The sequence below is a fragment of the Dermacentor silvarum genome, chromosome 10 (genome assembly GCF_013339745.2).
Source record: "Dermacentor silvarum isolate Dsil-2018 chromosome 10, BIME_Dsil_1.4, whole genome shotgun sequence".
Lineage (NCBI taxonomy): Eukaryota > Metazoa > Arthropoda > Arachnida > Ixodida > Ixodidae > Dermacentor > Dermacentor silvarum.
Window position 1 is genome coordinate 78135196 of NC_051163.1, and position 25532 is coordinate 78160727.

The 25532-nt window shown below is 49.1% G+C and overlaps 2 protein-coding genes across 2 annotated transcripts in view; both read left to right on the top strand.

Annotated features, from left to right (window-relative positions):
* Positions 1–9379, top strand: part of LOC119431651 (E3 ubiquitin-protein ligase HUWE1-like) — a 179786-nt gene extending 170407 nt beyond the window's left edge. The window contains exons 73-75 of the mRNA XM_049657964.1: positions 4438–5034; positions 5596–6152; positions 8791–9379. Coding sequence (XP_049513921.1) covers positions 4438–5034; positions 5596–6152; positions 8791–8893 — 1257 coding nt within the window. The 3' untranslated portion in view covers positions 8894–9379. The remainder of the gene's footprint in view (positions 1–4437; positions 5035–5595; positions 6153–8790) is intronic.
* A 13268-nt stretch (positions 9380–22647) lies between these two features.
* LOC119431226 (ribonuclease Y) lies at positions 22648–24986 on the top strand. Its single transcript, XM_037698703.2, has 2 exons — positions 22648–23196; positions 23593–24986. The coding sequence occupies exons 1-2, from the start codon at positions 22678–22680 to the stop codon at positions 24544–24546; spliced, it is 1473 nt and encodes a 490-aa protein (XP_037554631.2). The 5' UTR covers positions 22648–22677; the 3' UTR covers positions 24547–24986.
* The last annotated feature ends 546 nt before the right edge of the window (positions 24987–25532 follow it).

Below are 25532 nucleotides of genomic sequence, written 5' to 3' on the forward strand. Positions count from 1 at the left end.
TTGTTTGCTCGGCGCGACACAGTTTTTAAAGCGAAAGCTGTACTAACCGAGTCGATCCGAGTTTCACCGTCGCCAGCAATTTGACCTTCATTTAACCGCAGCTGCGCAGTAGCCTTGGCAACGCTTCACGTGACTCGCCGCGCCGAGCTCCACCGGCGTCTGACCCCTGACCACCCCGCGGCGTCTGACACGCGTCTTTCGCCCGGCGAACTGCTGTACTGAAGAGGGTCCGGAATGCCAAGCGCGCGAAGCTAGCGTCGGAGACGACCGAGGAAGAGCGAGCCGTTCGGCTCGCGGCACGCTTGGCCTTGTCGGCTTATAATTTATATCTGGCCTATATCGATGAGTGTATACCTAAGTATAATAATTACAGCTAAATCAAAGGCTAATCAAGTGAAACCAAGACTTAACCAGGCTAAACTAAGCTTTCGCTTTGCATATGCAGGGTTAGATGAGCTAAGCCGCAGCCATTTTCTCCACTTTCTGTTGCTCCGTCAGGTTCTAACCACCGTAGTCAGGTTTCGTTTATAGGTGGCATGTTGGCAAAGAATTCAATGCACCTTTGAATGGAACCAGCATCCCCAGCAACCAGCAAGCTCACCAGCTACAATTTGTAAGTTGCAATATGTCCTGTAAATCAATTAATTAAAAAGTTAATTAGTAAATTTTGATATCAAATTAGTTGAACACTTGTTTTGACTTCTCGTGGAAGTAATGTCCGCCTCTTTGAATAATCCAGCTGAAGGATTAGAATTACGCTGTCTGCCACCGGTGATTTTTCAAAATCCTGCAGAACGTAAAACATGAGTGGTTCAGAAGAAAGGATATGTATAGGCACTATTTTCTGCTACCCTAATAGGAGTAAATCCGGGGGCTTTAAATGGGAGCACGGCTCAGCGTCTTCAGTAGACGAGGGCAGCGCCAAGCGCAGGCTTTCCCTAGCAAACACGTGCTTGCGGGAAAGTCAGGGGATCGAACGCGCAACCTCGATGTTGGCAGCACAACGTCATAGCCACTGAAATATATACCATGGCAGATCAGTCTTGCTTGTATCCCTCTTGTGTAGAGTGATTGGATCGGAGCCAAGAAGCTGTATCCATTAGTTTATTACCTTTATTATTTTGCTATTTATGTTTGGCATGCCCTTAAGACTGGTGATCGACGTTTTGGGACAGAGACGCGAGCAGCGCAAAATGGGAACGCATATTACTTACTTTGTAAGAAGCAATATTCGTTATTTTATTTTATTCACTATGTTACTGTTGTTTTATTATTTGCATTGGCCTTGGTTTGTGGTAAGGTAAAATGACTCTGTGTCCTTATACAGACTATATCTGTATAAGGACACAGAGTCCTTATATCTTGTCCGTCGGAACAGTGAAATGGCTCAGCCTAACTGTGGTCGTCTTGTCCCAACACGAAAGTAGCGATATGCCGATGACTCAGTGAGATCTGATGTCAGCGTGACAAGAGCTCTGAGTGAAGTTTGTGAAGTTATTTGATGTCATTAAATGTGAGAGTCTTCGGCGAAGTGATCGAGTGCGGCCATAGTCGTTCTTCCCGTGTAGTGTTTAGCGGACTTCGCCTGTTCCCGTGACTGTGGTGAAGTGATTGGGGCCATTGTTGTTCTGCCCGTGTAGTGTTTAGTGGACTTTGCCTGTGCCTGTGACGGATCGTGTTGCCCAGTAGCTTTGGGGAAGCTGAAGTGGTTTGTGTGGATCTCGTAGCCCCTTTTGCCAGTTCCAGGGTAGCACCTGTGCCATTTATTGATTGCGTTGCCCAGTAGCTTTGTTGAAGTTAATGTCATTTGTGTGGATGTTGTCGCCGGCCGCTTATGACAGAGCTCTAATTATAGGTGGTCACGCTGCCTTTAGAAGCGCATACGAGTGCGAGAAACAACTTCACCCGTTTTCGCGTAAACAATGTGGAGGTCTCGAAATGTTAGCTTGAAAATCAACCAGCATACAATCAACTTTATGTGTTGTCATACTATTCAGCGCGCTGCCTGAACGGTCGGCACCAATGGAACGGTTGGAACCACCGTCCGAAGCAGCACATCTACCGACGCCGTTTGTTCTACTGGGCCTAGCTGCGGCACATCTGATATCATCGGATCGTCAGCCGGTGCGGGCAGCGGCATCCAAGACCACATGGATACGGCATATTATTCAGTGGGCGAGTCGTCTGAGCGTGCGATAAGTGCAGCAATCTTGAAGGAGTGTCTGGCGTCGCAGTGCACAGCGGCGCAGAAATTCAAGCTGCTTGTCGCGAAAGCTTCGGAAGTTGCAAAATGAGCATTTGGCTTTCAAAACGACACAAGCCAGCAAAGGACCCTGGCATGCTGTAGAGAGAAGTGTTATTGAATGGCAGTAATCAGTTTAGGTCATTCAATAAATATTCCATGTGTGCTTTTGACTTGAACATTGCGCAAGTTTATCTGTTTATGGAAAGGCTACTTTATTATACAATTTTGCATTCGTTTAGCTTGCAGGCCACTGGAACCGGCACATGAAGTGGTAGTCGTAGTTTCTCATGCGGGTTTAGGGGCAGTACATGCTTTTCCCAGTTTTCAGGGAGGGTACAGTCATATATTTAGTATAGTCATTCTCGTGAAGAATAGAGCTACAAAATGATGTCATTAATATTGCTGTAGCCATGGATTCTTGAAGATGTTACAGCTGTGTAAACTTCAAGTGCGTTTTTCTCAGTTCGATGTTTTTACACGCCAGTCTTATAGGGCTTTTTTCTGTGATGTTGTGGAGTGAAAATAACACGCTTATTTAATTGGTATCAGTGTATTTGTATTCAGATGATCTAGGGGGTGACGCTATTTCTGTTACTCTAGCATCATTTTATAAATTACAATCAAAAGTAATATTGAGTGAAAATAAGAAAAAAAAATATTCGCAGTCAGTGTTGGTCAGCTTTCTTACCTTTAGAATGCTTTCAAACAAATAAACATAGCATCACCCCCTTGAGAAAGTCTCTGGCATTAAGGTCATGCACTTATTTTTTGTGTTTAGCAAGGAGAAATTGCCAAAAAGCCCCGTAAGAAGTACTCATGCAATTTATTTTCAGACTTTAATAGTTTGTGAACCAGAGTAGCTATCAAAAACGAATTATAGATTTGAAATCGGCGTGAAAAATTGATCTAAACAGTGAAGTTTAGTTCAGACAGAACCAAAAATAAAGAAAAAATTTTTAGAACCCACGTCTCCCCTTAAACGGAAGCATGTTTTCCCTACTCCGGCTGAACAGAACCCAAAATATTGGCGAAAATAAAACTCAGCGGCCAACCTCAGTTGCACTGTGACAGGCATCCCTATTTGCGCCTTTCCTTTTTGGATTTTCTCAGCAGTTCTCTAGGTTATTGCCAGGGAGATGGTATGGCGTTTTTTGATGGCATCGTTAGTATGGCTGTGCCATGGTTGTGGCTTGTTGTGGCTTCTTGGTCTTGGCAATGTCAGTGATGTGCGAGTTTGCTTAGCGTTTTCAATGGTGGCACAGAAACTCGTGTATAATGCGCTCACAGTCAACACGAAGATCAATGTTATCGATGACTGTGAGAGTGGTTGCTTCACTATATGGGCTATTTTTCCTTACTAAAATGACTTTCTTGTTTCTTTTTGTAATTTTGTTTTGTATTGCTAGCTCTAGTCACTGGTTGTGTGGACAAGCAGCAACTTTGTCAGAAGAGGCTGTGTAGTCAGATAAGCTAAAATTATTATCTGCTATTGACAATAATGTACCTGCCCCTTTCTCTGCATTTCAATAAAGAGCATTCTCTCTCTATCTGCCCCTTTCAACAGAGCGTTTGGGTACCCTTGAGCTGGATCTCCCCGTAAAAGTAACTTCTGATAAGTGGAACTCATTTACCTGGTCCCTTGAGATTCTGTTTAACAAGAGTCCACTGTAAATTTATTTAACTTTCCGACTGAAGTGTGCTGCATGTATACAATGTAAATGCTTTCTGGGTTTTAGAGGTCCAATCTTTGACAAACTTATCTCTCAGCTATGGCAATCTTGCTTTAATGCAGAGCTCATATTTCATTCCTTAGAACTGGACTCGAACTGCACAGAAGATACATAAATGAAAGTGTTAAATTGAAATCTCATCATAACTCTTCCTTACTAAAATGTTTTATCAACGAAGCTTGGCTTTACAACATTCTGCTGTAGCCATGCCAAAACTGCATTTAGTCCTGTTCGGGCACCCTGGTTGAGAGTACATTCAATCCTCATTACAATGAGAATGTCGCATCCGACACGAAAATATCATCCGATGCTTATTATAAGCATACATTTGTTATGTGCTGATATTGTTGAGAAACATTCTAGATGTAAATCATCACATCCAATCATTCATTATATCAAGGTTCAGCAGTATATGGCTTCAGCAGAGTATTGGTCTGTAACGCCTCACGCAGGTGCTGAACCAGTTCGGGGCCCAGAGGGTCACTGGCCAACGGCCCCTGGTCCACTCTGGCCAACAGACCCTGGCTGACAGTTCGTTTGCCTGTGCCCGTTGACCACACATGCATGCTGGCCTTTGTTGACAAACAGCAGTACTTCCGGCACGAGCTCGAGCGGCTCGAGGAGGGCTCTCATCGAGTATACCTGGCAGTTCACGTGAGGCGTGAGCACGTCTTTGAAGACTCATTCCGTGAGCTGCATCGGAGGCCCCCGGAGGAGTGGAAGAACCACTTCTACATTGTCTTCGAGGGCGAGGAAGGCCAGGACGAGGGCGGCCTGCTCCGGGAGTGGTACACCATCATCTCCCGGGAGATCTTCAGCCCCATGTATGCCTTGTTCACAATGTCGCCGGGCGACCGGGTGACCTACATGGTCAACCCGGCGTCGCACTGCAACTCGAACCACCTGAGCTACTTCAAGTTCGTGGGGCGTGTGATTGCCAAGGCAGTGTATGAAAACAAGCTACTTGAGTGCTACTTTACGCGCTCCTTCTACAAGCACATTCTGGGCAAGCCAGTCAAGTACACGGACATGGAGAGTGAGGACTACTCCTTCTACCAGGTGCGCTCTCATTTTTTGTGTATACATATGAGTTGCTCAGATTTCATTAGATTTCAATTCCAGTATGCAGTGCAATGCACAGCAAACACTTTATTTACATTTCTTCTCAATAGATGTTTTGTGTTTCATCAAGAGTCTTTGTGAACAGTGTTGGAAAACCAAAGCGTCCATATTAATGAGGCATGACTGTATCAAGATAAAGAGCAGGAGTCAAAATATTTTGATCGTGGGGCTTGAAATTGAGGAAATGTGTACACTAATGAGGAAAATGTTTAGACTGTTTGGTCTGAGGGGGTGGGTTAGCATTCTTTTTTTTCTTGGCTTGGGAAAGTGGCCCTATGTGATTGACAGTCGGCAGGCTTTCAAAACACTGTTCGCCTATCATCGGGTCTGGATGTTGAAACGTGAGACTTGTGGGGACTTTTGTTGTTGTTATTTATGATTGAAAAGCTGCGAGAAAAAAGTGTTTCGCATGCTTTCAAAGCAGTTTGCACCTGCTACAGTTTCCACTATGCCATCGTGCTGAGCCATTGTGCTCATTTGTTGTTGCCGTGTATGCAGGGCCTGGTGTTCCTCCTGGAGCACGGCGTGCAGGCGCTGGGGTGCGAGCTGACTTTCAGCATAGAGGTCCAGGAGTTTGGTGTGACCGAGGTGCGTGACCTCAAGCCTGGCGGCCGGCACCTGCCCGTCACGGAGGAGACGACCCAGGAGTACGTGCGCCTCGTGTGCCAGGAGAAGATGACGGGCGCCATCCGGCAGCAGCTCAACGCTTTCCTCGAGGGCTTCTACGAGATCATCCCCAAGCGGCTCATTGGCATCTTCAACGAGCAGGAGCTCGAGCTACTCATCTCTGGCCTGCCCAGCATCGACGTGGATGACCTGCGGGCCCATACGATGTACCGCATGTACCAGCCCACCTCTCTGCAGATTGAGTGGTTCTGGCTTGCCCTGCGCTCCATGGACCAGGCAGACCTGGCCAAGTTCCTCCAGTTTGTGACGGGCACGTCCAAGGTGCCACTGCAGGGCTTTGCAGCTTTAGAGGGAATAAACGGTGTCCAACGCTTCCAGATCCATCGGGATGGCCGGTCCACTGACCGGCTGCCATCGGCCCATACTTGGTGAGCCAACCGGAATCGGTCAGAAATAAGAGAACTAACGTGCAGCAGTTATGGGGCATGACAGAGAAGTGAGGCATTAAAAGACAGGAGCAAGAGCGGCGTGCTCTTAGCTGCAATGTAGCTCCGCTGCTGTGGGTTTCACGCAATGCAGTAAAGTCTTGGTGATACGAATCGCGCAGGGTCGCGTGAAATATTCGTATCACCCAAAATTCGTATCATCAAAAAATACATAAAATTAAGAAAAAATGAATTTATTTTTTGCAGGAAAAATTACTAATAGTGCAACCCCTTTGACATGTTCCTCACTGCTGCGTTTTCCTGGCTGCTACGTCGCATTCGCGGTCCTGGCCTAAATCCCATTCACTTCCATGTATTAAATTAAGTACCCCTTGATAGGTCGCCAATCTGTAATGTTCCTGCATCTTGCGTTGCATTTGAATGTGGTGGTCACGTAAATTAAGTGGTGCAGCAAGCTTAATTGTACGTTGCAACAAGTGACGGATTCGATGCAACAAGCAACCAGCACGTTGCAGATACGGCGTAGCCACGTGGGTGCTGTATCTTGAAAGCGACCTACCACTTGTGCAAGGTGTGCGCCCGCGCGGGCCTCATTGTCAAAAACGATCTGCGATGTTGACAGAGTGCGCCTAGTGCCAGTAGCTTCGTATGCGCTGTGCTTTCGACATTTAGTGCGGTTTAGTTCGCATTGAAGCGAGAGACAGCGCAAAGGTCAATTCGCTTGCTGTGGCTGCCATGCTTCGATCCTTACTCCATTGTTTTGACAGGGAGTTTCCACGGGCATCGAGCGAGATGTGTTCATGTTTACCTGTGTGTGCGTGGCACCATGCTTAGTAAGTGAATGTTTACAAGTTTACACGGCCGATAAAACTACTATCTTTACTTCGTACAGCTCTCTACTAATTTGCTATCCTCTTTGCTTCCCCCTTCGGGTGAAACTGCTACTTTTTTTTTTTTTTCACCGTCTCTTGAAAAACGTATCAATGGGGTTCTATACTAACCGTGTGCTTTTTGTGCTTGCTCAAATCGTCAACGATCGCCTTCTGAAAGGCATAAAAATGCACGCACGTGATCTCAAAAATGTTTTTGCACGCCACTACTGCCTCAGCACGTCATGTGCAGGGAGGGTTTTGGCCATCCGGGCTGCTGCAGCGGTCCTCGTATACTTTTTCGCTAGTCAAAGCATCAGCTAGGCTGTGATGTGGTATGGTCCGCTCGACGGCGGAACCAATGAGAGATTGCGCAGCCGCGTGACCTAGCCGGTTGCTTGGCGACTATGGATCCTGCAGTGCTGGCTTCCCAATGGGCAATGAAACTCTGGTGGACATCCACTGGTCACTCAGTTTTGGACATATGGAGATCCACAGAAATCCACTGGATATACCACGGACGTCTATAGGACGCTGAAGTGCAAGAAAATTGGCAGTCCATCGAACGTCCAATGGCTGCCAGAACTGTGCATTTGGACGTTACAGGGACATGCAAAACCATGCACTTAGGCCTTTTCAGTACATTCATCGGACATCCACAGGAACCTATTATTGAAATTTAGGCAAGTGTGATGAGTGATGCCTGGAACAGAGTCAAATGCCTCCGAGTTTATGGGCATTTGATGCAGTATAATAAGGCACTGACTGACAGGACAGCTATAGTGGCGATTACTAACTTTTTCCAGGTTAACGTGAGCCAAATACACAATCTTTTAGTATAACGGCTTACTAATCTGGTTATTTAACATACTCAATGTAATTGCAGTATTGCAACATTACAAATGAGCCCAGCTTTATTATTATTATTTATAGCATTATTCAATATTCGAAGCTAAGTATTCGTATTTGATTCGTATTCGAAAATTTTGATATTTTCACACCCCTACCGACAACCCATCACACAAATAAAAAAGAGAAAGTGCAAGCAAATAGACAAAGGAGGCCCCACTACACACCACCGTCATTGCCGGACCTGCAGCATGATACCATACAGCCATGTTTCACAGGAACATGTCACTACCGTTTGCTGGGTGTAGATCATAGACTCCTCCCAGAAAAAACGAAAGCTGAAACATTGTGTGGGTATGAAAAAGGACTTGCATTATGTGTTTCTTCGTTTTTCTTTCTCTTTAATTTTGTAAATACGCACTTGAAACGTGAGCGGTGTGGCCCTGTATATTAGAAGCCGAAACACACATGTATATGCACAAGCAAGCAACACAACTAGGAAGAGCAGCCGTGCGACTCCATCAACTACATGGAGGTTTGCTAGCAGATTAACCGGAAGTCGTAGGTTCTTGAAGGTCGACCACTAGACAGCGTTTACCCTGTTGACGTCACGATGTGTAGAGACACCGGAAAGGCCAGGAGAGAAAGGCATGGGATTGCTTTCTGAATTTGTGGTGTCCCCGCACCACTTAGCTTCATGATGTTCACCAAAGATGATTGTCACAGCAGTCTGTACATGATGCGAGTGTTAATTTAAAATGTGAAAAAAAAAATTAAAGTCGGGTTGTTTGGGGCCCTTTACAAGGTTGCATGTTCACCAGCACAGGGATAGCTTTCGTCATAACTTGAAGGATTGACGACGTCCTCTGTTCACCGTACTCCTTGGTTCTCTCCCTCGGCAGCTTCAACCAGCTGGACCTGCCGGCCTACGAGACTTACGACAAGCTGCGCACCATGCTGCTCAAGGCCATCCAGGAGTGCACCGAAGGCTTTGGCTTCAACTGAGGGAAAGAGGAGAGGATCGACAGCTTGTCACTTTTTTCTGTTTTTTTTTTTTTTCGTTTAGGAATTTAACTCTTTCTTCATCCCTTGTTTCTGTGTCCCTTGTACAGTATGAGGGTTCCCTCTATTGCTCCGTAGAGCAGCAAGCATGCGGACTTTACCAGTTGCTTTTCTGTATTTGATTTTTTTCAACCTGTCCCAACCTTTGGCAGTGTCTTCATTTTGTTCAACGACAGCGAAAGTTGGCTGCATGTCTATAGGAGATTGTATGTAATGGCTGGGGGTTTTTATATACATATACTTATAAATACTACGAGCATTGTTTGGCCAGAAATGTGCGTGTGCTTATTTCAGTATTGTATGTTCGTTTTCTTTCTCCCCCTCCGCGGTGCTGTGGGCGGAGGCGAAGCTCGTGCTTTTTTTTATGTGGTGTCGTTGAGGGAATGGTGTGCTGCTCGGAGAAAAAGATACACTGGCTCTTTCTATTTACTTGGAAGATGTCTGTGTTGCTTATTTCTCCGAATTTGTCTTGTATGTTTTTGGCTAACTCAAGGGCATGTCAGCTACTGTTTGTCTTGTGAATGCACAGGCAACTAGTTCACGCCTGCAAGTTACCAATGGATGGCTTTGAAGCCATGCTCAACAGGCCAGGTTTTCTAGTTGCAAGATTTTTTTGTAATGAGCATATTATTGTCAAAGGTCTTCATATGTGCAGTGCAGGCAGGCATATGTACAAACATTAGCTGGAGACAAAACTAACTTTTGAAGGTTGCTTACACTGTAACATAAAAGCAATGCTGATACCCTAGTCACACTTTTAATCATTTTTTAGCCCGACTTGGATGAATCTCTCGATTGCGATTGGCTCCCATCCACTGTTTGCACAAAGTATGCAATCACAATGAAGAAATTTGATCTTATTTGGGCTCGATTTCGATCGAAATTGAGCCCAATATCTCCATTATTTAATAACTGTATGTACTAAGGAATAATGGAGATATTGAGGTGAGCTAAAGTGATTTACTGTATGGACTCACGTAATGAACGCACTTTTTTTCCCAAAATACCGAAGCGAAGTTGAATGTGCATTTATTATGTGAGGTAAACATTACGGAAACTTTTCCAAAACAGCAGAAATTGAAAATTAAGACGGTAATGATTTGAAAAATGCATTAGATAACTTATCTTTGCAGTAAAAATGCACGTATACTATTTGCAAACTGTAACAGCATATTTATTTCACTTCACTCCACATCGGAACCTCCAGACTTGTCATTCAGGTCGCTGGGTGCGTCATCCACGTTGTGGTTCCACAACAGCTTGTCCTCGCAGCCGCTTCGGGCCGTCTGCTGTTATCGCAAGCATCATGTTGAAACGCTGCTTTTCGGCACCTGTTGATTTGACAAGCAAGCTGTGTGCGTCTCTTTTGTACACTGTCCTGCTCATCGGCATGTCAAAGTTTATCGGTGTCTGATCAGCGTTTCCATTTTGTGAGCAGATAAACTCTCTGTCCAGCAGCAAGTGTATAACTCAACTTAGGGCCCATCGCATACAGCCAAACCAAAGACAGGCAGGCTGAAAAGTGAGCAACAGACACGTGAATTCAACATTACGCCTTGCTATGCCATTATGCCGACCAAGTGCCGGTCGCCCCTTCTTAATTCACTTGGACTCATAGTTCTATGCACTGCGCCGGACTTGGCCACGCATCACACGCGCATACTCTCCTATTACGTTACAGTAAAGTCTGTAAACTGCATAAAGTTACTGTTGCAAAGAGCCAGTTGAGTTTTTTTCTCTCTAGAGTCTGTGAGGTGCCTTTGCGTCGTGCGCTTGCTTCACACATGTGCGAGAATTGAAATTTATAGTCTCTCCGAAAAACTACAGCACGACCGTTCACTGTGGGACTGCGCGTGAGTAAAGTTGAGAGCATAGTTATTATGTGGGGGAAAACCAGTCCAAATTTTGAAGAGCGAAGTTGGGGCTGTGCTTATTATGCGAGTGTGTTCATTGCGCGAGTATCTAGAGTATTGGTGTTCTAATGCATCCAAATCATCACTTTTACCAAAAAGCAGGGCCTTTTTAAGAGACAGTGGCATAAACGTAGTACAGAGTTGGTCCCACTGCTGTTAAAAAAAATTCCAGCTCAAATAATAAATTGTAAATCAGCCATTGATAATAGCAATGTTTGTTGTGCTGCATTTAATTGTAAAAATAATGCGGTACAAGCAAAATCACTGCTGTTCCTCTTTGAAAAGCTCCATCACTGTCTTTACGTGTGTGTGACGCTAGTTCTGTGTGGGCCTCTAAGCTAAATGCCTGGAAGAGCATGACTTCGTGTGTGGCAGACACATCCTATGTAAGCATACCTGTCCATTATGGACGATTTGTATTGTGAAAGGATGGTGTGGCCCCTTACATTGCAGTTTTTTCTGCAACTGTTCTCTTGGCACAAAACGGGACCTCTAAAGAGTATTAGTTTACATTTAGCATTTTTCATAAAGCACCCTAAAACCCTGTATGAACAATGCTAAATGTCTGATATTAAGAGGACACTAATGCAAAATAATTTGAGCTGCGTTAGGAAATTACCTTTCTGCAGTACAGTTGCTGACTGGTATTGACTGGTACCGCCTTAAAGCCAAATAATTGGGAGTCCAAAATACTGGATTCGCTAGAAAATCAGTTGCTTTATTCCACAAGTGGCCATAAAAAGTGTGCTGTATTCTCTGATCATCGTTCCAAGGGCACCTTCAATTTTACGTGACTAGCACAAAACTGATCGTCATTCTTGGCACAGTGTCAAGCCAATGCCTCCTAGATAGCACAAGTCCTGTGCACTTCGATCCAGAACATCATGCTAATTTGCCCGACTGCCATAGAATCTAATGGAGGTGCTCCAGAGTGGGCTGCTAAGATTTTGACGTCGCTGCTTTTGTCACGCAGGGCTTGGCACTGGAAATTTCGGTCCTAGTTGCATGACGTCATAAGCCATAGTTCGTCGAGCACACTGTCTTATCTCAATGTCAGGAACACTGCCTCCCACGTCTGGTGATGGTCACACAGAATGTAGTGAAAGTGGCATACAAAATCGAGGGTGGAGTTGGTACCACTTGAATCTGCGTGAAGAAGTTGCCCGGTTCTGTGTCGCTATTTCATATGTAAATTAAATGCTGGACGTGCGGAACTGAACTATTCAGAATTATCAGTGTCCAAATTATCACTGCTCCAGAAAAGCCACTCTTTCCATGAAAAACAAGCTTGGTGGTCTGGAAAACACTGATGGCAATGCCGCACCAGGTTGCCACAGCATCCTGGATTTTTATGGTGTTTGCTCACGCCTAGTTAATTTTTACCGGCAAAAACAGGCATTGCATGCTAATAGAGCCAAAGGCTGAACTTTGCAAGTTAAAGGAATTTTACTGAACTACCATCGCCTAAATACGAAAAAAGCACTTCGTGTTTCTTTCTTTTAGGGGCACCTTCCCACGAATCTTCTCAGAGAAGTTTTTGAATGCGACTTGTGTGGATTACTGACAATCAGATGCTGCCCTTATATAAACTAGGGGCGTGCGAATATTGGAAACTTTCAAATAATGAATCTAATAATGTCCCATTTCATTCAGTCGTCGAATCAAATAGCTGCTATTCGTAAATGCGATTATTTTTCTAATACTTTTTGAACTTTGAAAACTGAACTGCACCCTTATAAACATAAAATTGGAGAAGTACATATGGTAAATTTTCACTACCATGGGCATAGTATAGACATAAAGCTCTATACGATAGTCTCCACTATATTCAGCACATGTTCCTGCACGCTGTGCCACCACTACCAATGCCACACGGCATCAGACTGCGCATTCTGATGGCCTGGTCATATGGCCGCTTCGGGATTGCCTGGCTGGCTTTTGGTAATGGTTCGTCAGCCATTGCCGGCATCTGACCACATCCTCAACGTCCTGGTTAAGTGGTCGCTGTGGGACTCCAGCACTGGTCTCTGGCAGACATTCAATACACAGACTACATCGTCACATGTTACCGCTGCACACTGTTAACCATTGTGGAACTCCACAGCTTCGCTGTAAAAGTGTTGCAGGGCCTCGCTAAGCACCACCTGAACCACGATAACAGGCCCGACAAGACGACAGCTTCCACATCACAGGCATAGATTTTCGTTCTTTTTTAAAAGTTTTTTCCGTAGTTCCAAGCTAAACTTGATACTTATGGCAACACTATAACTGGCATTAAGCTGTGAGTAATCAGTTTTTGTGAAAAAGACATTGATCACTCAAAATTGTTAGCACAACTTTGTTCACATTGGTCCTCTAGAAAGCCACTAATCAATCTTCACTCATGGCCACATCATCCAAGCAGTCCTGGTGAAGCAACCACACTAAGCATGCGGGATAAAGAATAATATTAGCACTGCATGTTTGCCCCTTAGAAAGCTTGTTTACAGTAGCCTTTCGAAGTTGCCAGAGGACTTGGATTTTGAACACATTGAAAAGCATGTAATGGCCAGTATAAGAGGCATGTAATGGCCTATATGAAGCTAAAGTTATTTGGACTTGGAGGCCAAGCATTTAGGATGCCAAGAGAGGATCTAAACTCTACTAAAACAGCAGCAGTTTCTCGCGGGGACACTGCCGTGCACACAATGCCATTGTCTGTCATGCCCTTCAGAATGTACAAGCACAGATGCTGTCACACTGCATAGTGCTTAAAAGGGACACTAAAGAGAAAATTTATTTCTGCTGTATCAGTCCGTTACCCTTCTATAATATCAGAAACGCCACTCTTATCACGATAAGATGCTTGGTAAGCCAGAAAAAGCGCAATAACAAAAGATGGGTGGCGACGCCTACTTGAAGTTCCCGCACCGACTCGCTGTGACGTCATGGATATCGACAGCGTATTCTGTGGTCTAGTTAATTGCTTAGCGGGGAAGATATACTAGCATTGTGTTCATAAGGAGCTAATGATTGAACATGGCGAGTTCAGGAACTTTATCCACAACGTGGTCTTAATGCGAGAAAATACGTTGAAATCCGTGAGGTCACGGTGACGGGATGGCGCTGGGGATTCGGCGCGAAATTCAAGAACAAAATTAGACCTTCATTTTCTCTACTAGTAATCAACCTATTATTTCAATATTAACAAGAGAGTTTTAAAAGAGCGCTTTATTCGTCTAAACTAATTTAGTGTTTTGTTGCTTTAGTGTCCCTTTAAAACCCTGCACCAAGCACGGATGCTGCGCAGTAGCTCAGTGTGCAGCGGCAGTGGGCAGTCGTACATGATGGTTCACCGAGAACCCGTATTCAGCCGACATCGCGGATGCATGGCTGCGGCTGTGTGAGGGCGAGCCACGGCCATGTACTCCTAGGGCTCTATTCTGGACACGCATGGCGGCTGCACGGCCGCCATTATCCGCCATCTTGGCTGTCTCATTGGCTGTCCAGAGGTCACGTGTTTTGAAATTTGTGCCGGGAAACGGAAGTTTTGCAAAATGCAATTTTGTGTTCTCGTCAGAAAGACGAAACGTGACGTGGAGCTGCAAGTTTTATCGACTAATACTTTTTTGTGGTCCTTGGCACCTATATTGCGACTTTAGCGCTCTAAAAAGAAAGTGAACGGTAGCGTGCAGAAGCCCGTGCAATGCATCTGCAATTTCACGAATAAGTGGTGGCGTTCCAAGATAGCCGGCATGTTAGCTTGTTCATTGGCTAAAGTAATATCCCGTGAGGAGCGTCACAGGAAGGGCTGTTTCGTAAACGTCAATTTGACGTTGCGTGACGTTGCGCTGGGCCGCCATAGCAGAGATTTTCCGCCATAATTTGTGATGTGACGAGGCGCGCGAATTATGGTAATGAGCGGCCATATGCAATGGCAGTGGAGAGGCATGCGTATCGCCGCATTTTCCCTGTCATTTGGGGCCATAAAAATCTTTTGTTCACAACGCTGCTCATAGCATTTGCATCGCTCTCGGATGGTGTTGGCATTTGTGTTTTGAACCATCATTTTTATTAAAAACATGTTTATTCGAAATAATATTGGTTGAAACTAGCAAACTTTCTGCGACATTTTGGACGTTTAACTATTGCGTTTGTATTGTAATCGATATTAATGACTTTACGCGTCATCAAAGGCTATGACAACGGTGACTTTTGAATTTATAAAAAGAAATGTACGCAAGACGGCGCCTTGAAGTTTCGTCTCGCGGTGCGAGTAAGCAGCGAAGCGCACAAGAGATGGCAGTGCCGGCGCTTGCGTCGCTCAAGCGGATACCTGTGGCGCGCGCAACGCTATCGATGATATTCGGCCGCTTCTCAGCCAGACGAGTCGGGCTGAGTCACTTGCGGTTCACGAGAAAGCGATAACGCGGCCTAGAGCGAGCGCTCATCATCACTGGTAGGTCGCGTATGTTGTCTCAAGGTAGAAAGCAAGCGAGTGGGCGCCGATATACGATGACTCATTCAGTTTCCCGAGGACACGCATCCTAGCTAATGAAGCAGACGACGGAAGCGAGAACCGATTTTGATGGAATAATCGTACGCTTTGAGCTAGCTGCTTTATTTTTACTGGGGAGGGAAACTGTCTTGCTTTATCAACCACGCTAGGTTCAATGCCTACATTACAGTTTCATAGGCGAAACGTCAGATTTGCGTCACGTTACGAAAGCAAAACGGGGCCATCGGCGCCATTTTGTAACCGTCACGCCTACGTCACGCCTCGAAGAAAATGGTGGAATGTCCAGAATAGCGGCTCTAGTATTTTTTACCTCCATGATGTACATTGCGGACTCCATCGCGGACGTCGTCTCCACCCTGGAGGACGCCAGGGCCAGCGGAGACCTTGCCATGCTCCTCCTCATCGACGTCAAGGGGGCGTTCGATGGCCTTCCACATGCGGTCGTCCAGCAGGCTCTGGACCTCCTGGGCATTGGCGGCAACCTGCGGCGGTTCCTGTCATCGTTCCTGAACGACCGCACCCTCAGGTTCCGCGTGGGCCATGCAAGGAGCACTCCCCGTCCGGTCGCAGCAGGCGTACCACAAGGGTCAGTGGTGAGCCCGTTTCTCTTCAACCTCGCCCTGGCCCGGTTGCCTGCTGCACTGCCGACCGACCCTCACTACAAGGTGGAGTGCTCCATCTACGCGGATGACATCGCCCTGTGGGTGCGGGGACCGCCGCAGTCAAGCCGCCACGTGTGCCTGGCCCTCCAGAGAGCCCTGGACACCACGGCCGCCTACCTGGAAAGCATCGGACTCTCGGTTTCGACGGGGAAGACGGTGGCCCTCCTCGTCCACCCGAGAGCAGCGGCACGGCGCTCAGCTCCCCGGCTGCAGCTGGAAGGCGTGCGCATCCCATGGAGTACGACTGTGTCGTACCTTGGGCTGCGCATCGACCACCGGCTAACCTGGCGACCGGCAGTCGGGGCCATGCAGACCCAGACCATCAGGGTCCGCAAGGCCGTGTCGCAGCTCCTTGCTCATGGAGAGGGCTGCTCGGTGAAGTGGGCCCTGCGGCTCTACGAGGCGGCGGCCACATCACGCCTGCGGTACGCCCTCCCGCTGGTGGCGCTGCCGCCACGCCGCCTCGAAAAGTTGGAGCTGCAGCACCGGGCGGCCATCCGACTCTGCCTGGGCGTCCCCCGGAGCTCCCAGATTGCCGCTACCCTTGCGGAGGCTGGAGCATGGCCCCTGTCGCTCCTCTTCCTGCAGCAGGGGCTGAGGCACGTCGACCGCCTCCACCATGCTCCTGATGGCAGAGGCCTGCTGCGTCGCCTCCAGTCCCGGCCTTCCTCAAGGATGGGTCAGCTGTGCCGCCTCTACGAGGAGGTGGTTGGCAACCCACCGCCGAATGCGGTACAGCTGCCCCCACCGCAGAGGCCTCCTGTCCCCATCGCCACGGAGCTGCCCGGGATTTCGAAGAGGCGCTCGCCCGCTTGCGCCCTGCAGCAGACGGCCGCCTGCCTCCTGGACGAGACCCTCGGAGACCACCTCCTGGTGTACGTCGACGGTTCGGTGGTACCGGACACCGGCTCTGCCACGGCGGCCTGCACGGCTCCAGCCCTGCAGAAGAGCAGGCAGTGTCGACTGCCCAGACACGCCAGCTCGACTGCAGCGGAGGTGGCAGGCCTCCACCTGGCCGTCGACCTACTCTCCGAGGAGCTTCCTGGGATACCAGCGGCCATCCTCTGCGACTCCAAGGCAGCCCTCCTCGGCCTGCAGAGGCCAGAAAGCGCCAGCCTTGGAGTCGCACTGCTGTCTACCCGGCTGACAGCGCTGCAGGACGCAGGCCACCCGGTGTCCCTGCACTGGATCCCCGCCCACGTAGGGATCCCGGGCAACGAGGCAGCCGACACCCTGGCGAAGGACGCCCACCACACCACTGTGCCCCTCAGTCGGGCCGTGACGGAGGGCGACTTCACTGGACTGAGGCTGCGGCGACACCTGGCGACCCACCACCCAGACAAACGGGTGGCACTGGGATGCCCCCCACGACCACTCCCCCAGCGAGGCCTGGCTCGCAGGGAGACCTCGCTCCTTCTCCGGCTCCGCATCGGCTGCAGCTGGATGGCAGCACGCAGCTACCGACTGGGACGAGCGACGTCCCCGGCCTGCAGCTCCTGCGGGGAGCCGGAGACGATCGAACATCTCCTGCTGGCCTGCCCGGCGTACCTCCAGCAGCGGGGCCCACTCCTGCAGGAGTTCCGCCGCCTGGGCCTCCCCTCTGGCAAGGAGGAAGATCTCCTCTTCCCCGGCCGACACCACCTTTCTGCACTTCGAGGCGTCGTGGAGTTCCTTGACTCGTCAGGGCTCTCCGCACGCCTCTAAGGACATTTCTACAAGCGGGAAGGCCTCACTGCCTCCCACCCCACCCCGGGCCTGACCGGCCTGGCACAACACCCCTGCAGACTCTGCAGCACACCAAGGCCTTCCATCTCGGCCTGATACGTGCCGCCTATGCCTGCCGGTTTTGCTTCGCCCAGCCATGGCGACTCCACTCTATCCCTTCTTTCGCTCCCACTTACCCCTCCCCGTTGGCGCTGAGCCGTGCTCCCTCAAGGGCTGCAGAAGATAGCGTCAACCTTTCCCTTTCCCTCAAGAACCACTTATCATCCATGATGTACAGCGAGCGCTCGCCGAGGGGAAGCGAACAAGCATGTCGAAAAGTATTAAAGTTTTATACCCAAAGCTTCCTTCGACCACGCATTCGACTTGCTGCTGTCTTGCATGATACTAAAGTGCCTAGGAGTATATTCTAGGCACTGTAATGATACGGCATGTCGGCAGAGAGGGAAAATACGATTAGTTCACAGGCGTTCGAAGACACGTCGCATCGCATAGGTACCAGCCGACGCGTGCATCGAGTGAAGAGGACAGCTGGGCCCGAAAGAAACGTCGAGCGGAGCGGAAACATTGGCCTATACCACGGAGAAAGAATTTCTCCGTGGCCTATACGCAGCGAAGCACGCGAAGCGTGGTCAGCGTGGAAGCAACGGTGGAACTGGAGCGCACGCTGGCTCGTAAACGCGAAGTGGAGCAGCGTCGATGTGGCAGCGACAAGCACCAAGGAGCGTCGTGAACGTACCGGCCAGAAATGCTACGTACGTCGTACGCATTGATGAGAAAGCAACGGGGCCGGTTCGTGTCGTTTACGGGTGCAAACGCGTGTGCGTTAAAAAATACTTCGCTGTAAAAGAATTATCTGTTCACCTTTGTGCATGTGTGTGGTGTGTGCGATAGAGGATTTGTATGTTACTCCAACGCCTCCTCTTTGGTTACTCCATATGGTTACTTTATGAGAGCAATGCTGGAGAAATGCTTGGCGTTGCTCCATGTTACCGTGTCTCCCCTGGCGCCACACAACGGCTATTTCGAGAAACCGTTTGTCGTCTGCTCTTAACCGTGTGCAAAAGCCAGAAACACCATTGACAACTGGTGCGTTGCTGTCATATTGGAAGTGCATACGCGTACGTGCTTCGTTCCTTTGGATTCATGTCGATGAATGACAGCGATATGGCTAACAAGGGCACTGAGAGCGCCTCGTCCCTCGTCAGCAATACGGACGTGAACCAGGTAAGAGAGTCACAAGGCTGAGTGCGAGCAAGGAATACGCGGTGTAGATTCACCATTTCTATAAATGTCTACAAACTGACGGCACAATTATGTGTGGAGTGTATGTGAATACTACCGGTATTATGCATAAGCGAAACGCGTGTTCAATTTTGTCTGCGTTAATGGGAATAATACGAAGAGGAAGCATCGGCTTTGAGGTTTCTTGTGCAGCACTTCATTGGTGAAAAAATAAATAAAAACGCAGCAGGTCCAACGTGCCCTGTTGGAATCTATACACAGCGAAGCTTTCTGTAATTGCATAAGGAGTTCTGAAACACGTGTCTGTTTTTTTTTTGTTTTTTTTTTTAGTGCATGGAAAGTGAAATCGAACTCTTTATTCGGGTATTTTATTGAGTAAATGCAATGTCTTGTAAACGAAACACACATATGTGTAATATAACGGCTAACCGCATGTGTTCTAAGCGGTCACTTTGGTGTTTTGGCACTGAAGTAGGATTGGAGCAGCAGGTGCTCACGTTGAGCAGCACGTTGAGCAGCATATCGAAGTCGTGTTTGCTCGGCGCGACGCCGTTTTTCTCCACTTTCTGTTGCTCTGTCAGGTTTCGTTTATAGGTGGCATGTTGGCGAAGGATGCAATGCACCTTCGAACGCAACCGGCGTTCCCAGCAACCAGTAAGCTTACCAGCTACAACTTGTGAACTGCAATATGTACCGTAAATTAATTAATTAAAAAAGTTAATTAGAGAATTTTGATACTTAGTTGAATACATGTTTTCATTTCTCATGGAAGTATAATGTCCGCCTCTTTGAATAATCCAGCTCAAGGATTAGAATTATGCTGTCTGCTACCGGCGATGTTTAAAAAATCTGCCGAACTTAAAGTGATCACCCCGTATAGCAGCGAGTAGTTCAGAAGTTACGAAGTAGACGCTATTTTCTGCTACCCTTATTCGGGAGCACGGCTGAGCGCCTTCAGTAGATGAGGGCAGCGCTATGCGCCGGACACTTGCTGCCTTCCGTGGGCGAGTCACACGTTCGAGCACACGTCACCGCGAAGTGCCTTAATTGGCCTCCCCGTGATCGCCCTCTCGATTCCCATAGCTATGGAAAATATGATCAAGTTAGATCTCGTCCATTTTTGAGACGTAAAAAATGCATCGCCCAATAAGAAGTACGAAGGAGATTGCAGGCACAACGTCTCGTCATGGGCAACTGTAGAAGGCGGCGGCATTTGCCCCTCAAAGGCGGATGCACACGAGCCTCCACCAACCAATGGGCGCGTACTCTGGACTGACGTCACGAGCCGGACGGCCGGTGACCTCACCGACGGAGAACATGGCAGCCCACGCTTCGAACTGCGCCGAGTCGCGTCAGCGGGACTATTTCTTTAGTCGCGAAGGCAATCGGCTGCCGCGCTTCGGTCATCTGGGCGGGGCCTCTCCTGACTTCTTAAGCTCTACCGACTATAGTTCTTGGGACTATGGTGCTCGTCATGCGTGCTCAACTTTTCCCGCTCCGGAATGAGTTCGCATATAGCCGCATTACGTACCGCTCGCTGAGTGAACGGTAATAATGACTTCGGAAAGTCATTGTAGCCCAAGTAAAAGACAAAGAAAAGGCTGATCCGCGACGGTATAGCTCAGTGGCTATGTCGTTGTGCTGCCGACATCGAGGTCGCGCGTTCGATCCCTGCTGCAGCGGCCGCATTTCGGTGGGAGCGAAGTGAAAAAAAAAAGAGAAATGATCAACCAGGTGTCGACGCTAAGGAAGACAAGGTCGTCGTACAGCTGCAGCGAAAAAAGATTAGCACAAGTGACCAATGAGCGGAACAGGGAAAGTGCGGTACGCGGCGCTCTTGTTCCCGTGCACACTGTTATCTAAAGTGCCACATGATTCGTGTTTCAAAGAGGGAGTGCCCGGCACACTCGTTTTCGGCGTGCTAGGGCACAACAGCATCGCGTGATCTGATCGGGTGATTGATCACTGGTGCTAATCTTTTTCCGCTACAGCTGTACATGATGGTTCAAATGATACGATGATTAAATGTTGAATATATATCTTTATATTTTTCATTACAATTGTTCACTCATTTCGGTCGATTCATGTCCTATTTGGCGTGCAATTATATGTCGACCTTGTCTTCTTTAGCGACGGCACTTGGTTAACGTTCTTTTTTTTTTGACCAAGAGGCCAGGTGGGCCCCTCCCGGCCGGTCCACCTGGCCGGGATCGGATGACTAGAATATCGGATAAACGATAATCTAATTTACATTAAGATATAAGAGTGGAGCTGGACAGGCCATGTAATGCGCAGGATGGATAACCGGTGGACCATTAGGGGTACAGAATGGGTACCAAGAGAAGGGAAGCGCAGTCGAGGACGGTAGAAAACTAGGTGGGATGTAGAAGTTAGGAAATTTGCAGGCGTAAGCTGGAACGAGCCAGCGCAAGACAGGGGTAATTGGAGATCGCAGGGAGAGGTCTTCGTCCTGCAGCGGACATAACTATATAAGCTGATGATGATGATGTTGCAATGTGGTTAATTTTCCGCTATATTAGCGCTAATTGCGTAAGCCCGTACCGTTAATTTTACCTACTATGCGGCTGATTCTCCCTTCTTGTGGGCACCGCCGAAGCCGCCTTCCAGACACCATTGCCTCGCGCGAGAACTGCTTAGTCCAAGCGAACTCGCTCCATTTCCAAAAAGTGGGCCGTACGGCGGCTTTTCCTCAACATATCCACCTCTACGGCGGTGCACCCTTTACAGGGGTACCGTGCAATGTGGTTAATTTCTGACTATATTGGCGCTAATAACGCCCGTACGTTAATTTTACCAACTCTGCGGCTAATTGCCGCGTGTTGTCTCACTGAGATCTACATTTTGATACCACTTGCGACTCGCTACGAAGCTCTGGAGGCGCTGAAGGGCCGGTTTTTTCTGATAGTGGTTACAAGATACCCAGATACGCCAAACCCGTGTGACGTCCGTCAGCTAATAAGACCTTGTCTTCAAAAAACGCTCATGTATTCAGATTTGGGTAAACGTTTAAGAATCCCAGGTGGTCAAAATCAATCCGAAGTCCTCCACTATATGCCGTGCCTCGAAATCAGATCGTGCTTTTGGCACGCAATACCCCAGAACATGTGACCTCTTAGGTCGAGATCACGGTGCAAGAATCGAGATTTGCCGAGACGTTTGGTGCCCGGTGTTTTTTTTTTTTTTTTTGAAATCAATGCGCGCTTGTTCGGGGGCCCTGCTGCTGCGCTGCACGCAGAGCGGGTGCCCTAACATTTGCCGCGCGTTCAGACATGACTATCACGTGTTGGGCCGACAGGCTTGGCTTCAATCGCGTTGCGCGATGTTCCCTCCTAACGTTTAGCGCAATAGCGTTAAGGGCCCCGTGTCGCAGAAAAGCCGGCGTCGTTGGCGGAAATAATCATGCCGAACCACTTCATCCCGAACGAGCCCAACCGGGCAGGCCCTTCGCGTGGCGCAAGGCGTTAGTAAACAAAAATTGAATTTCTCAAAGTAAAATCCGTCAGAAAAATCGTAAAGTTAGCCACAACCTACGGACGTGATAGCGTCGTATTGTAATTTGAATATACGAGAAAAAAGCCTGATAAGCAGCTAGGAATCTTTTAATGATATCGCGTTCCACTCTTGAAGGCGAAGCTTAAGCGTCCTCGAAATTGTTTCCTTTCCTCCATGCACCCATGCACTGCCGCTGCACAGACACCTTGTTGCGCTCATTCGCATCTCCTGCAGGTGCGGCAGCTGGTGCAGCAGTGGCGCCAGGCGTACAGCCAGCTGCGGTTCGAGCACCAGCGTCAGCGCGACGAGCTCGTGCACCTGGGCATGCACGAGCGGCTCTCCGAGGACAACGAGAAGCTGCTGCGGCGCGAGAACGGCGCGCTCAAGCAGGCGCTCGCCGAGCTCGCCGACGCGGCCGTGCGGCTCAAGCGGCTGCGCGCCGAGCACGAGGCCCTGCGCGAGGACCTGGACGACGCCCGGGCCTCGCTGTACGCCGGCTCGCTCGAGCACGAGGCGAGGCAGGCCGAGCTGCGACGCCAGCTGGACGCCGAGGGTCGGGGGCGGCGCGAGGCACAGCGCAAGCTGGACGCCGAGGCCGCCGCGTGCGCCAGTCTGCGCGAGGAGGTCGAGGCCCGGGGCGCCGAGAACGCGCTGCTCGCCGCCGAGCTCAAGGAGTGCCGCGAGCGACTCGAGGTTTGTACGCGTGTATGGGGCATAGCGTGAACGAGTGAAGCTTTTGAATTATGAAAGCGAACACAGTCGAACCCGGATATATCGAACCCGCATATAACGAATTATTGTGTATAGCGAACAGCTGTAAAATCCCCCTGAAAATTTTTGTATAAAATTTGTATTTTATTATTGAATTACCTATATATCGAACTTTTTTTCGTGATCCCTTTCATATTCGATATATACGGGTTTGACTGTAGTCTTATTTAGCTCTTTAGGCCGTTTTCGTGGTTGGTCGGTGGTCGGACTCGGCAAGAAAAACGTTCGTTCATTCGCTCTCTATTTCGCCTACTATCTCTCTCTCTCTCTCTTTGTGGCATACTTATTCTGCCCTTCGATTATATTCTGCGTCCGCAGGCGAAGGAACAGGAGTACCGCTGCCAGCTCATCGCAACCAAGCTGGAGCGCGACGAACAGGTCGCGAGACTCGAGGGACGCCTGCAGCGGCTCCAGACCTCGGGCCACGACGCCTGCCGGCAACAGTGTGCCGCGCTGCAGCAGGAACTGGAGCGAGCGCGGACCGAGCTCGCCCGTCGCCAAGGCGATCCTCTTCCGGCGGAGGAACAGCCTGGTGTCGCGTCGCCTTCTCCGCCGTGGCAGAGGACGACGGCCGCCAAGGACTCCAACGCAGGGTCCGCCGAGAGCCCAGCGCAGGAACGCGCCGGAAACAGCGCTAAGCAGAAGACGTGGCCGGAGGACTTCGGCAGATTCTGGCGCGAGGATGCCAAGGAAGCCACCGTGCGAGCCTACGGTACGGCTCGGGGTCCGGGCCGCCAGTCCGTCGAGGCAGCGCCCGGCAACGCCTCCGAAGGGCGTCGCGCCGGCGTCCCCGCGTCGTCATTAATTGGTCCCGAGAAGATTTCGATTCGAGCAGTGCGGGCCGGCGACAATCGAGAACCCGTCAGCGACGAAACCGTGGATTCGACCCACAGGGCTCAGAGTGCGCGCGACTTGGTCGCCGTCGGCGACCCCGAACGTATCGCTGCTGCCGCGTCCTCTGCCGAGACCTGTGGGGGGCCGAATGCGGCGAGAACCCCTCTGAGGGTCAGCGACATCATAAAAAAGTCGGCGGGACGGCGTGGCGAACCGACCCCCGCGAAAGACGGCGCTGCTCGGCGACCCACCGTCGACGTCGGTGCGGACGTCGTCGTCAGCGATTCGGACCGGGACCACGAAGACGAATGCCGCGACGAAGGCCCCGGCAGCGACCTGGTTGTTATGGTTCCGGCGACCCCGCCGACTCCGTCGAAGCAGCAGAAGAGGCGGAGGCTGTGCATCGAAGTCGACGAAATGCTCTTCGTCGACGCCTAGCTGTCGGGCCCTGTGTATACCTCTTGCGTAGGGCGATTGGATATATAATTAGTTCATTACCGTTATTATTTTGATATTTGTGTTTGGCACGCCTGTATAAGACTGGTGATTGGCATTTCGGAACAGAGACGCGAGCAGCACGAAATGTGAACGTATATATATCACTTACTTTGTCCTATGTATAGCGTAAGAAGCAATATTCGTTATTTTATTCACTATGTTACTGTTGTGTTATTATTCTTAGTGTTTGTTTTCCCACAGATACGTAGACATGTACTGAGTAAAGTTCAAGCGGGGCAGGCGGCGAGCCAAACTTACGTTGGGCTTGTTTTCTGGCAAGGTAAAATGACTTTGTATTCTTACAGACTTCAAATAAATGCGCCTCCATTAATATATCTCGTCCGTCAGAACAGTGAAATGACTCAGCCTGATTGTGGTCGTCTTGTTCCAACACGAAAGTATAACGACATGCCGATGGCTCAATTAGATCAGGGAGTAAGGTGCAATTGCGTTGGTTGGGGGTCACAAGCTTGACGAGCATGACCGCAACCAATTAACGTTTATACAGAACGTTGGTCACAATCCGTATTTGTGGATCGCGAATCTCGCGATACAATCAGATTGCGTGCGCCGTTGGTTTTTGAACAGTGCACACTTCGATATGTGTGGGCTGCTGTTGAAGCAGCCGGTATGCGCCTGTCTTGTTGATAAATTATAGGGCTAATACATGTTGTTTCGCAACGGCGGGGCTTTACCCTCGCTTTCGTCTTTGTAATTCATACGGTTGTCTGGCCAGTAAGAATGTACTCAGAGGTAGATTAGTATGTAGTAGCTCCTCTAATTAATGAGAAAGTAAAGGCCAAGAGCCCCAAGCCTCGTTAATCAGAAACTATAGGTTTATTCGGACACGGCCTCTGAGATCGAGGACTGCGCAGTATCCGCGTGCGCTGACTGATCTCGGAGGCTGTGTTTTGTTTGTTGATAAA

Excerpts from the sequence above, each read along its gene's own strand:
- LOC119431226 (XM_037698703.2), top strand. The coding sequence starts at position 22,678 with ATGCACCCATGCACTGCCGCTGCACAGACACCTTGTTGCGCTCATTCG. Across the intron at positions 23,197-23,592 it reads AGTGCCGCGAGCGACTCGAG|GCGAAGGAACAGGAGTACCG; the intron begins GTTTGTACGCGT and ends CTGCGTCCGCAG.